We start from the raw sequence: 11801 nt of genomic DNA, 5'->3' as shown, positions 1-11801 counted from the left end.
CAACGTGGATGGACCTAAAGGGCATTACAGTGAGTGAAATAAGTCAGAAAGAGAAAGACAAATACCACATGATTTCACTTATGTGTGGAATCTAAAGAACAACATAAATAAATAAACAAAACAGAAATACTTTCCTAGATACATAGAACAAACTGATGGTGGCCAGATGGGAGGGGGTTTGGGAGGCTGGGTGAAAAAGGTAAAGATTCAGAAGTACAAATTGGTAGTTGCAAAATAGTCATGGGGATGTAAAGAACAGCATACTGAACACAGCCAATAATATTGTAGCAACTATGCATTGTGTCAGATGGTTACTAGACTTACCAGGTGGAAATTATTCGTAAATTATATAAGTATCTAACTACCATGCTGTACACCTGAAAAAAGAGACCCCAAGTCCATACTACTCCCAATACCAGGCAGACTCCAGTTGTAGAGGATATCCCTTTAAATGCACCTTATGTTTCCTAGACAGTGTCTATAAAAGAGTTACTTCTTTAAGTAGCTTTCTAGTGCAGTGGGTAGGTCCCTATTTCTTTCCCTCTTCTCCATGGAACACTATTCTTAGCCAGGGAGAGAGAGGTATTCTGAGTCCTGTGGGTCTGAGCCAATGGAGAACATCAGTCATCTAAGAGGAACCCACCCATAGGATGTCCTTGCCACCACCAGCTGAGTCCATTCAGCTCTCCGAGTGACCAGCGTGGCCTACCTTCACCACGCTAGTTCGTTCCCTGGCAGCTGGAGGCACCCTAGCTAGGAATAGCTTCTAGACTTTGGGGGGAATCTCCCCTGGTGCCCACAGCAGAGCAGGTGCCTGTGGGGTGGGAAGAGCAGGCCTCAGGGCCAGTCAATTCCACTCTGAGGGAGGTCAGCCAGGTCCTCTCATTTCTCCAAGAAGGAGAGGCCAGGAAAACCCACGTCCCCAAATCTCATTCCTTCCTTCTGCCATAAATGCCCTTTTCATTTCTTGTCTGCCCTAAAATCCTCTGACGTCATGTCCTCGGTCCTAGACTTAAACCGCAGTTCGAAGGCTAGAGCTGACCACAGTTATGTGTTTTGCTCCTCCCTGGTCAGTTAGGGCATGACAGTGCCCCTGTAGATTAGGCTCTGGTTAGCTGCTTTCTCACGAGACCTGCTCAAGAAGAATGCAGTGCTCTGTTGTATTTCAAAATGGTTCCTTTCCCCTCTCCCGTGGAAGATTTTCTGTTACTCACTGTGAAAAGCAGGTGTAGGTCCTGCAGTCAAATCCCTCTCGGGGATTTTCCCCCAATAAGATTTTCCCACTGGAAAATACTGTGAGATCCTAGTTGAGTTCCTAGAGTGAAAACTCACACAGTTGGGTAGGGGGCACTCTATGACTGAGTACCCCTGAAGTTTTTAACTGTCCTCACGGAGCGCTTTGTCGGTCTCAGTGTAGGTTGTTTTACCCTGGCGCTGGTTCCCACTGAAGGTTCCCCACGTGAGTCTCTGCTCCAGCAAATCACCACTCCCTGTAAACGCCTGTATGTCTCTCCCAGCTTGGGGCCCAAGGCTTGCCCTGTGTTCAGCTCTTTTATGATTGATCCTACAAGAGTTTTCTTTCTTCGTTTTTCAGTTTCTTCAGCTTTTTACAGGTTGTTAGGACAGAGTGCTGACTTCTGAGCACCTGACACAGAGAACCCAGCACAATGAATTTTCAGCTGAAACTGTCCAGTTAATTTGACAGCTCTAAATTTCCCCCAGGCTAGAGAGAATGGGTGTGTTGTCATTGTTACTGTTGCTGTAGGGTGGTTACTGTTACGGTTTTGTTGTTGCTGTTGAGCCTATTTGGTACATAAACTGCACAGTTAAAAGTAAGCCTTTAGGTATGCAGTGGAGAAGTACACTTTCCTCTACCCTTAAGTTCCTTTTGGCTGGTCTAATAGCCAAATAGACATGACACAGAGTAGCAAGACAATATTACTAAACTGAATACATATGTATGGAACCGCACATGCATGGGAGAGTCAGAGACCCCACATATGCAAGAGGTTCAAAGACAAGGAGGGAACATGGGTACATAAGCCAATCTGAGCCAGGGGTGAGGTAAGGTGCCTTGGGGGTGGCAAAGAGTCACTGCAGAACGATGACAGGGGCAGATGTTTAGTAAATAGAAATTCTCCTGTTATGGGCAAGGGCCCTAATTCAAGTTCTTCCAGGTAGTGAGGGGAAGGGCAGATGGTTCTCTTGAGCCCACAGGTAAAGTTCTCCTTAGCTCAAAACAATCTGCAGACCGCAGAAGCCCATCTTGGGATGACTGGTTCTGGATCCCCACCAGTGTAACTCTTAATGGTGTGGGCACTTGCGTGAGAATTTTCATCTAGATGTGAGACTCTGGCACACCCTGCTAAATCATCTTTAAAATATTTTTAAATAAAAAAGCACAGGAATTTAATGTAAAAGAATGGAAATAAACATCAAAGATAGAGTTCATTGGTGTTATAATTTTTTTCTCCAGACTAGGTTGTTTCCAACTGATCTTGATTTCTAGGTTTAAAACTTATGAAATAAGATTGTAAAATCAAGGGCTAAATAGTCAAGTGACAGATAGTCAAGTGAATTGGTATTTCTCTTGGTGACTTTTGATAGACTATGCAATGTTTAGTGCTGAAGTTTGGAGAAGTTTCAGGGACAGCTGGAAGCAGTCTAAAGAATCCACACATTTCAAGGTCTAAACTTCCTTGAATTCCCTCGGTAAGTTAGGGTGGGCTCATGAAAGAATCGTTTTTAACTTCATGCTAGGAGACCTGAGTCTTTAGAAGAAAACAAACAAACCCATATTTCTCTGTTTCATTCCTGAAAATGTTATATCAGGAAATCTGCTCCGCAATGACAAATAAAATAGGGGAGGGGGGTGGGGGGAGGTCGTCTCACTGAAATAAATGCCAGCTTCTACAGTTTCTCAATCCGTGCAGAATGTTACCTAACTAGGTCCAGGCTTCCTGCCTGCGAGGAATTGAGCCTTTAAATAGCAGGGAGACTGACTGGTGGATTTGCTACAATGAATTAATTTCCATTCATTCAACAGTGGTTAGTGGTCACTTGTTTGGGAGATAGAGTTCTAAGTGCCAAAGAAAAGGACCCTCTCTCGCTCTTTTTTTAAACCTGGGTCCCCATCCAAGCTCAGCGGGAGTCACTTCTTACAAATTCAAAGTGTGATTGAGGGAGGAGTTAACAGTCTCCCTACTTAGAAAGTAAAGCTTGAAATAGCCCCTTCTGGGTGCGGACCCCATTCTCATGGTCCACGTCCCTAGACGTGGTTTAAAACCACCAAAGATTTCAGAGTGGCCAATAAATGTTGGCCTTGAAGATAGAAGGCACACCTGGCTGCCAGGGGTGGGGTTCTGAGCCCAGAGAGCGAAACGGCGGCGAAATCAGCTTTCAGAGTTGTTTAACTGTTTTGCCCTCCCCATGCGCTGGTGAAAGCTGTGGTTAGCTCCTCAGGAAAATGAAATCGACAGACGCATATATCTACAAATGATTTCAAAACATTCGTATGTTAGAAAAGTCAGGTCTTGGAATGCAAGATATTTTCACAAAAGTATTTGGCACCTATGAGCAAAGACTCATAACAGCCTCAAGTGGCAGAGTCCAAGTTCCACATCACAGAGTATCCACTATGCCTGCCGCCTTTGCCAGTCTGGCCCTGCAACTCTGCATGGAAAGCTTGGCCAAAGCTCGGGACTCAAACTGCTGAGCCCCAAAACCTGGGACTGGGTCTCAGCACCGGCTATCTGCGTCTTGGCTCCAACAGGCGCTGAGCCCAGGATCTGATGTTGTGATCCTTGCCTATCCTTTGCTTCATTCACCTTCCCTGCCTCGGTACCTGACGGTGCTCTTGCTTTTTACAGAACAGTTTTTCCAGCCCCTGCCAGTGCGCCTGGGGAGCGAGTTCCAGCTCCCATCTCCAAGCTTTTATTCCCTCGTGGCAGTGGCGCCCTATTAGCTAAGAAGTAGCAAAGTTTAATAAGGGCATCTTGGAAGTTAGGTGTCCCGGAGCAAGGAGGTAACCGGCCTGGAAGTGGTGTGAGGCAGGTGTGTCCCGGGAAATGCTAAGGCTTCTGGAGACTGAGGACAGGGGATCAGGTCACTCACCGCGCAGGTGGGGCTCGATTCTCTCTGCCTGGGAACAACCTTGCTGGACTCCTCGCCTGCTGCCCACAGCCCCGATACTTCTGCTGTGCTCCCCCACCCTGGGAGACTCTGTAGAAGCTGTTTCGGAGCGCGCGCTGCGCGATCAACCCCAAAGATCTTGGGGACAGTGAGAAAAGCTTGTTTCTCCGCACTCTACAGGCTGAGAGCAGCAAGTCAGAGCAGGAGCTTTCCAGGAGGGTTTGGAGCAGGAAGCTCAAGGGGAAGGATCCTGCACCGGTTGTACTGGGTGTGGGAGGGTCGAAGCTGGTGTTGTGGAGCACCCTTACTCTTAAGAGTTGGGATAGGTGTGATGCGAACCGTCAAGCTAGGATGTAGAAATGACCGCACAAGAGACTGAGAGGCGGGCTTGGGACAAGATCGAGTGAATCTAACACATGCCCCTGTGCACTAGTGTCTGCTTGCGAGTGCGTGTGCCTTGGAGGGTGGGCGTGTGTTTGGAGACAGTAACGAGTTTGTGAGTGTGAAAGCGGATGACTGGAAATGACAGGGACTCCCGTCAAGCCTGCTCTGCTCTCTATTGGAGAACTGAAGTGCGGGGGATACGGGTGCAAGTCCGGAATCACACGCCAATGGGACATCTGGGCAAACAGCTGCCGGAAAGGAGGGCAGCTGGGCAAATGGTTCCAGCGGCCAGATGAGCAATAATAGGTGATGGATGGCGGGGAAAATGGGAGACTGCTAGGGCTGCTTTGGAAGCTGGGAAAGCCTCTGCGCCTTGCACCTCCCTTCCGTGGCCCCGTGGGACATTGGTCCCCTTCTATCCACGCGAAGGACCACCCAGGGCAAGTTCAGGCTGCCCAGAATGTAGGGAATCTTACAGTATGGATCACGATCTTAAGGAATCCCACATAGGGGCCTTGGAGTTCTTCTAGATCCTAGCTGAAGGCAGGGGGAGGCAAATTGCTAGTTGCAATGCCCCTTCAAGACACGAGGTCCCCATTTTAAAGATGAATGCACGGAGGCCCTGAGAAGTTACTTGTCCATAATTCTACAGCCTGGAATTTGCTCAGCCAGAATTGAGCTCAGTCTGGCAAAGTTCTTGCTCCCATTTCCATCTCCTGTTCCCACAAGCTGCCCTCCTCTGTGAGTGGTTTCTGATGCCTGAATTAAACATGCCTTGCTGGGCCCCAGAAAACCCTGTTATGCATTAACCCTCTCGCCCTCACTTGGATGGGGGTTGAAGTTTAGACTTGGGGGAGCCAGGAGTCCCTGCGATCCCGGACTCTGCCCTAACAGACCGCACAGCTGGGGATGGAGTGGGGATGCTCAGTCAAAACCGGATGAAACGGAACAGGTGAAATTTGCAATGACGTCAAACTGTCTTCAACATCCTGCTCACTTCATGGGTGTTTTTCATGGTACCCTCCGCTGCCCCCTCCCCTTTCCATCAATGACCTCAATGCAAATACAAGTGGGATGATCTTGATGGATGCTACAGGTTCCGGACGCAAGTGGGTGATAGAAATACGTCGGAGGCACAGAATCCTTCTCATTGGTTGCGCGGAGCTCCTGGACCACCCCAGACCCGGAGCAGCGGGAATAAGAGGAGCCGCTGGTGCTGGGAAGCATCAGAGCGACTTCCACTTGGAGTGTCACTGCCACTTCCACAGTGCAGTCGCCTGACACGAACGCCACCACGACCGCTGCCCCTACCTGCTGCAGGTGAGCCCCGAGACTTCGGCTTAGCCGTGTGATTCTCTTTATCTCTCCTCTTCCCTTCCCTCTCTCTCCACTGCTCTATCTCTTGGTCGATCTCCTTGCCGGTCTCAAAGTCTCTCTCCACTTCTGTCTGTTAGTCCTCTATTCATCCCACGCTCCTACCCGGGCTAACGCTGGACAATCCCAGTCCGGGGACTTTCTGCTCCACTCTTCCCGCGCAGAGTCGGGCTTCAGGCTCGCTGTCTTGAGCTGCACGCCTGCTTAGATCGATCTCTAATGCTGGAGTTCCCAGGTACGGTGCACAAAGCAGGAAGCAGGAGTAACTTTTCACGCTCACGGGTCTGGTCTCGCGCCTGTCGGTCCCAGGGAACTCGGTTCGGAACCTGGGTCAGCGCTAGTAGGGGGCAAATAGACTCAACAACCGAGGGCGGGCAGCTGTTAAAATCCCAGTTGCGGGTTGTGGGCGCGTTTTTCCCAGTTTAAGTCCTCACAATCTAACACTCTGCTAAGCTTGGTTCTTAGATGGGACGCTTTGCCGAAGTGCGGGGCGGCTAAGCAGTAGAATGTGGTCTTGAGTTTCTCAGAGATTCCAGCTGCCCATATTCTTTCTCTATCTACTTCCACATACACCCCTAGGTGTGAGCAAAAGCGCCACACACGGAATACAGCTCTAGGTTGGGTTACAAGAGCAGCTGGGGCCACAGGGTGTTCAGAGACTGCCCTCAGGTCTTGGCCAACAGGTGTATGTGAGAGTGGGTGGGGTGGGGTTGCAGGGAGGGCGCTGTGGCCTGAGACCTCTTCACCTAGTTGCCCTCCTAGAATTGTTTCTCCAGCTTCCCTAAACCAGGCATGCAGCAGGCTCATCGGACCTTCCAGCAGTCCACTTCACTGACATGGGAACAATGGTGAAGTGACCAGCCTGAAGCCCGGACCAGGGCCACTGACCAGGGAGTTAGCTAGTTGCAGAAACAGGACCAATCCAGGTTTGTGGGCTCATGAAACTTTGAACCGGTGCAGATGTTGACCTGATTGTTCTCTTGCAGAGTGGCATCATGAGCCTCTTGAAATTTTCCCTCTTCCTGGCTCTTGGCATCTTTGTCTTGCACCAGGTGGACAAGCTCCAGGCAGCACCATTCCAGTAAGATGCCCTGAAAGTAACACCCTCCTTTCCCACTGCCCCTGGGGTTAAACAGTTCTGTGGTCTGAATTGTAGTGTGTTGAATGTTTAACACTCACTGGGACCAGGGTTGGGAGGGATGGGCAGGGAGAGGAAAAAGGAGTTTTTTTTTCTGATATAAATAGGTGTAGCACAAATTGCCAAACAGTAATGATATGGTATTCTCCACTGTAAATTTTATAAAGCTCATTTAGTCTCATAGAGTCTTTTTTTTGTTGGTTTTAACCAAAATTTTCTATCTTTCTCTAGCCCATTTTTCTAATTCAACCATGATCTCAGAAACGAATTGCCTGGATGCTTATCCTGGGGAGGGGACAGGAAGGACTCAGAACTTGTATTGAGTTTGCTACCTTCTTTAGGTCCTCTGTGGAGAACAATCTACCCCCTGCTTCACTCAGTGAGGAGGAAGGAGACTTCCTTCTGGCTCTCCTGGTGAGGGAGTTTATGAAGAAGATGGCCAACGAGAAGGAGCACCTGGCAGAGGGCTCCAGGTAAGGCTCCACACCTGCCCAGCACAGGGTCTGGAGGATGGTCCTTGTGGAGATTATCTGCTGTGATAAGCGTGTTCAATAGGAGCAACACTGAAGGTTCATTGGCACCTTTCAGAACAGTAATTTTACAATGATTGTCCCACAGAGCAGACTCTGCCCGGTACAGCCACTTACTGACAGGCCTTCTCTTTTTCTCCATTGTGTAAATCAGCATCACTGCCCAGAAGAGAGCCTGCAACACTGGCACCTGCCTGACCCAAAAGCTGGCAGGCTTGCTGAGCAGATCTGGAAGTGTGGCAAACACCAAAATGCTGCCCCCTGACATGGTTGCCAACAACTCTGGCCGGAAAGGCAGGGACCTGGATGCTTAAGCACCTGACAGACCCCAGGAAGAAGGTGACTGCCTTTGTACTGTTGGGTGGGTGGGTAGAAAATCCACATGGGAGGGTGTTGGGAGAAGGATAAGACTCTCAATAGATCTTGTTTACTTAAAACACTGTTTCCTGCAGTTATAATTGTGATTAGTCTGATATTTGAGTTCAAAAGGTAGTGACCCTATGCTATTGGATTACACATTGCAATGTTGTGTACATCTGAATGCACAGCATACACTTGGGGTCAAGAACTGCATTTGCCCCCCACTCCTGATATGACCTTGGGCCAAATACTCTCTCTGAGCCTCAGTTTCCCCATCTATAATTTGAGGGCAATGATAGCAGCCACCTGCTACTATTATCATAAAGAGAAAAATAAGATAATGTATGTCAATAGCCTCACAATTAATAAATAACTAAATTCTAGCTGTTGTTCTCTTTCTCCTAGATCACCCTGAAGCTGAACCCCACTTCTTTAAATCGGCTTGGAGGAATGCATGGAAAACACACCCTTGCATGCTACTTGACATTAAAACACCCTGTCCTACCTAAAATAAAATAAATATAACTGCATATTACCTGGTGTGCATGTTTTCATGTCTTATTCTATATTCAATACATATGACAGGAAATCTCACTGGCTTACCTGGTAGCAAATCGGGGCTGGGCCCAGGCAGCCAACCTGGTGATGGTGGCAGTTCTGCCCAGCCTTCAGGGGACATGCAATTGCCACCTCCTGGGTGTCTGGGGAAACATAGTAATGCTGAGCCTCAACGGAAATCTTTCCTTAAAGAAAGTTTGTCTTTTGAGAACTTTACTAAGAAAAAAAAAGTAATTTGATACATGTAAAAGGAGTCCCACCTGCAGTTTGTGCTGTTTTCCCAGAGAGTCTCAGGGACCTGTGAACACTTAGTTGACCAGGCTGACTCAAAAGAGGGAAAGGCAACATGCTTGGGAAGGGTTCTCAAAATCCTAGACCCTCAGTTTTCAGTAAAATATCCCTTGTTGGGCCCAAATGGTGTGGCCAGTTGGTTGGGCATCATCCCGCACAGTGAAAGGTCCCTGGTTTGATTGCTGTTTGGGACGTGTGTGAGAGGCAAGCATTCAATATTGCTCTCTCACAACGATGTTTCTCTCTTGTTTTTTATCTGTCCCTTCCCATCTCTCTATAAATAAACAAGGAAATAAAAAAATTTAAATAAATAAAAATGGAAATATCCCTTTTTGGAGTTAGAACCCTGTGCATTTCAAAGAGACAATTCACATTTATTTTCAGACAATGACCTGGTCCCCAGCTTCAAAGGACATCTGTTCCCTACATTTTTTTATTCAATTGTTATTCAAGTACAGTTTTATGTCTTTCACTCCCATCCAAGCCCACCCCCCCCCCCGCCAGTGCTTTCCACCTCCCTCCCATTTCCACCCCCTTAGTTGTTGTCCATGTGTCCTTTATACTTGTTCCTGTAAATCCTTCCAATTTTTCCACTGAAATCCCCTCCCCTCTCCTCTCTGGTCACTGTCTGCCTGTTCTCTCTTTCAGTGTCTTTGGTTATATTTTGCTTGCTTGTTTGTTCTGTTGTTTAGCTTCCTGTTGAAGGTGAGATCATATGGTATTTGTCTTTCACCACCTGGCTTATTTCACTCAGCATAATGTTTTCCATTTCCATCCATACTGTTGCAAAGGGTAGGAGCTCCTTCTTTCTTTCTGCTGCATAAAATTCCATTGTGTATATGTACCATAATTTTTTGATTCATTCATTTACTGATGGGCACCTAGGTTGCTTCCAACTCTTTTTTTATTTATATATTATTTTTTAAAAAATATATTTTATTGATTATACCATTACAGTTGTTCTATTCCCCCCTTCATTCCCCTCCACCCACACACTCCCTCCCCCACCATTCTCCCCCTTTAGTTTATAACCACGTGTCTCAAGTTCTTCAGATTCTATATTTCCCCCACTATTCTTGCCCTCCCCCCTATCTATTTTCTACCTACTGTCTATACTATTTTCTGTACCTTCTCCCCACTTCTCCTCCTCCAACTCCCCTCTTGCTAACCCTCCATGTGTTCTTCATTTCTATGGTTCCACTCCTGATCTAGCTGTCCTCTTGGTTTGCTTTTGTTTTAGGTGTGGTTAATAACTGTGAGTTTGCTGTCCTTTCACTGTTAATATTTTTCATCTTCTTTTTCTTATATAAGTCCCTTTAGCATTTCATATAATAAGGGCTTGGTGATGATGAACTCCTTGAACTTGACCTTATCTGAGAAGCACTTTATCTGTCCTTCCATTCTAAATGAAAGTTTTGCTGGATAAAGCAATCTTGGCTGTAGGTCTTTGGATTTCATGACTTGGAATACTTCTTTCCAGCCCCTTCTTGCCTGNGAGGCTGGTAATTTCTCTGTCGCTGAGAGTTATTGGCTCTGGGACTTTGAGTTCTTCTTGCGCCATCTTTTGGTCTGTTCGTGCCTGTTCCATGGCAGGATCGGAGCCCTAAGGTGTTCACTAGCGCAGGGCAACTAAGTTGCTGGGTTGTGACGCTGTATGTGGGGGCGGGGTCAAAGAGGGACTATGGCGTTTGGTCTGCCGCCTGCTGCCACGGCCCTCACCGGTGCCGCAGCTGCTGCCATCACCGGGCCCATGCGTTTCGTCCCACTGCACACGAGTGTGCCACCGCCGTCAGCCCTCGCCCCCTGGGGCCTGCGTGGTCCTTCTCACTGTGCATGAATATGCAACCACGGTCAGTCTGCCCCGCACCCCAACTGGTTCCGGGCTGCCTGCGCGCCTGGGTCGGGGGACCTGTCCTGCCCGACCCTGCTCGCTGCTGGCTCTGCCCCTCTTACCGTCCCTGTTGAACGGTTAGATGTAGTTGGACTTCTGTATAATTTAATTTTCTGTCCTTTGGTTGTGTCTTTGTTTCTCCAAACCTTTGTTTTATTCAGACTTGGTTGTGGGAGAAGGCACAGTGTTTCCAACTATGCCTCCATCTTGGTGGAAGTTCCCAACTCTTGGCTCTTGTAAATTGTGCTACTATGAACATTGGGGTACATAGGTTCTTTTGGATTGGTGTTTTAGGGTTCTTAGGATATAATCCTAGCAGTGGAATTGCTGGGTCAAAAGGCAGGTCCATTTTTAGTTTTCTGAGAAAATTCCATACTGTTTCCCATAGTGGTTGTACCAGTCTGCAATCCCACCAATAATGGATTAGGGTCCCCTTTTCTCCACAATCTCTTCAACACTTGTTGTTTGTTGCTTTGTTTATGATGGCCATTCTGACTGGTGTAAGGTGGTATCTCATTGTGGTTTTAATTTGCATCTCTCTGATAGCTAATGATATTGAGCATCTTTTCATGTGTCTCTGGATCTTCTGTATGTCCTCCTTGGAGAATTGTCTGTTCAAGTCCTTTGCCCATTTTTCAATTGGGTTGCTTGTCTTCGTAGAGTGGAGTCATGTAAGTTCTTTGTATATTTTGGAGATTAAACCCTTGTCTGAGGTATCATTGGCAAATATGCTTTCACATATAGCTGGTTCTCTTTTTATTTTAATACTGTTTTTTTTAGCCATACAAAAGCTTTTAATTTTGATGGATCCCATTTGTTTATTCTTTCCTTTATGTTCCTTGTTCTAGGGGACATTATTAGTAAAAATGTTGCTGTGTGAAATATCTGAGATTTTTCTTCTCATGTTCTCCTCTAAGACTTTAATGGTGTTATGGCTTATATTTAAGTCTTTTATCCACCTTGAATTTATTTTGATGTATGGTGTAAGTTGGTGCTCGAGTTTCTTTTTTTTTTTTTGCATGTAGCTGTCCAGGTCTCCCAACACCATTTGTTGAAGAGGCTATTTTTAGTCTACTTTATATTACTGCCCCCTTTGTCAAATATTAATTGATCATAGATACTTGGGTTTACTTCTGGGCTCTCT

At 47.0% G+C, this 11801-nt stretch overlaps 1 protein-coding gene across 1 annotated transcript; it reads left to right on the top strand.

Annotated features, from left to right (window-relative positions):
- The first annotated feature begins 4824 nt into the window (after positions 1 to 4824).
- Positions 4825 to 8428, top strand: LOC118989791 (calcitonin gene-related peptide 1-like). Its single transcript, XM_037050161.1, has 5 exons — positions 4825 to 4977; positions 6876 to 6970; positions 7369 to 7500; positions 7712 to 7896; positions 8323 to 8428. The coding sequence occupies exons 1-4, from the start codon at positions 4825 to 4827 to the stop codon at positions 7869 to 7871; spliced, it is 540 nt and encodes a 179-aa protein (XP_036906056.1). The 3' UTR covers positions 7872 to 7896; positions 8323 to 8428.
- Positions 8429 to 11801: the final 3373 nt, after the last annotated feature.

This window comes from Sturnira hondurensis, unplaced genomic scaffold (genome assembly GCF_014824575.4).
Source record: "Sturnira hondurensis isolate 20B ecotype Veracruz unplaced genomic scaffold, ASM1482457v3 Scaffold0006505, whole genome shotgun sequence".
Lineage (NCBI taxonomy): Eukaryota > Metazoa > Chordata > Mammalia > Chiroptera > Phyllostomidae > Sturnira > Sturnira hondurensis.
Note: the sequence above shows the minus strand (reverse complement) of the source record. Positions and strands in the feature narration are given on the sequence as shown.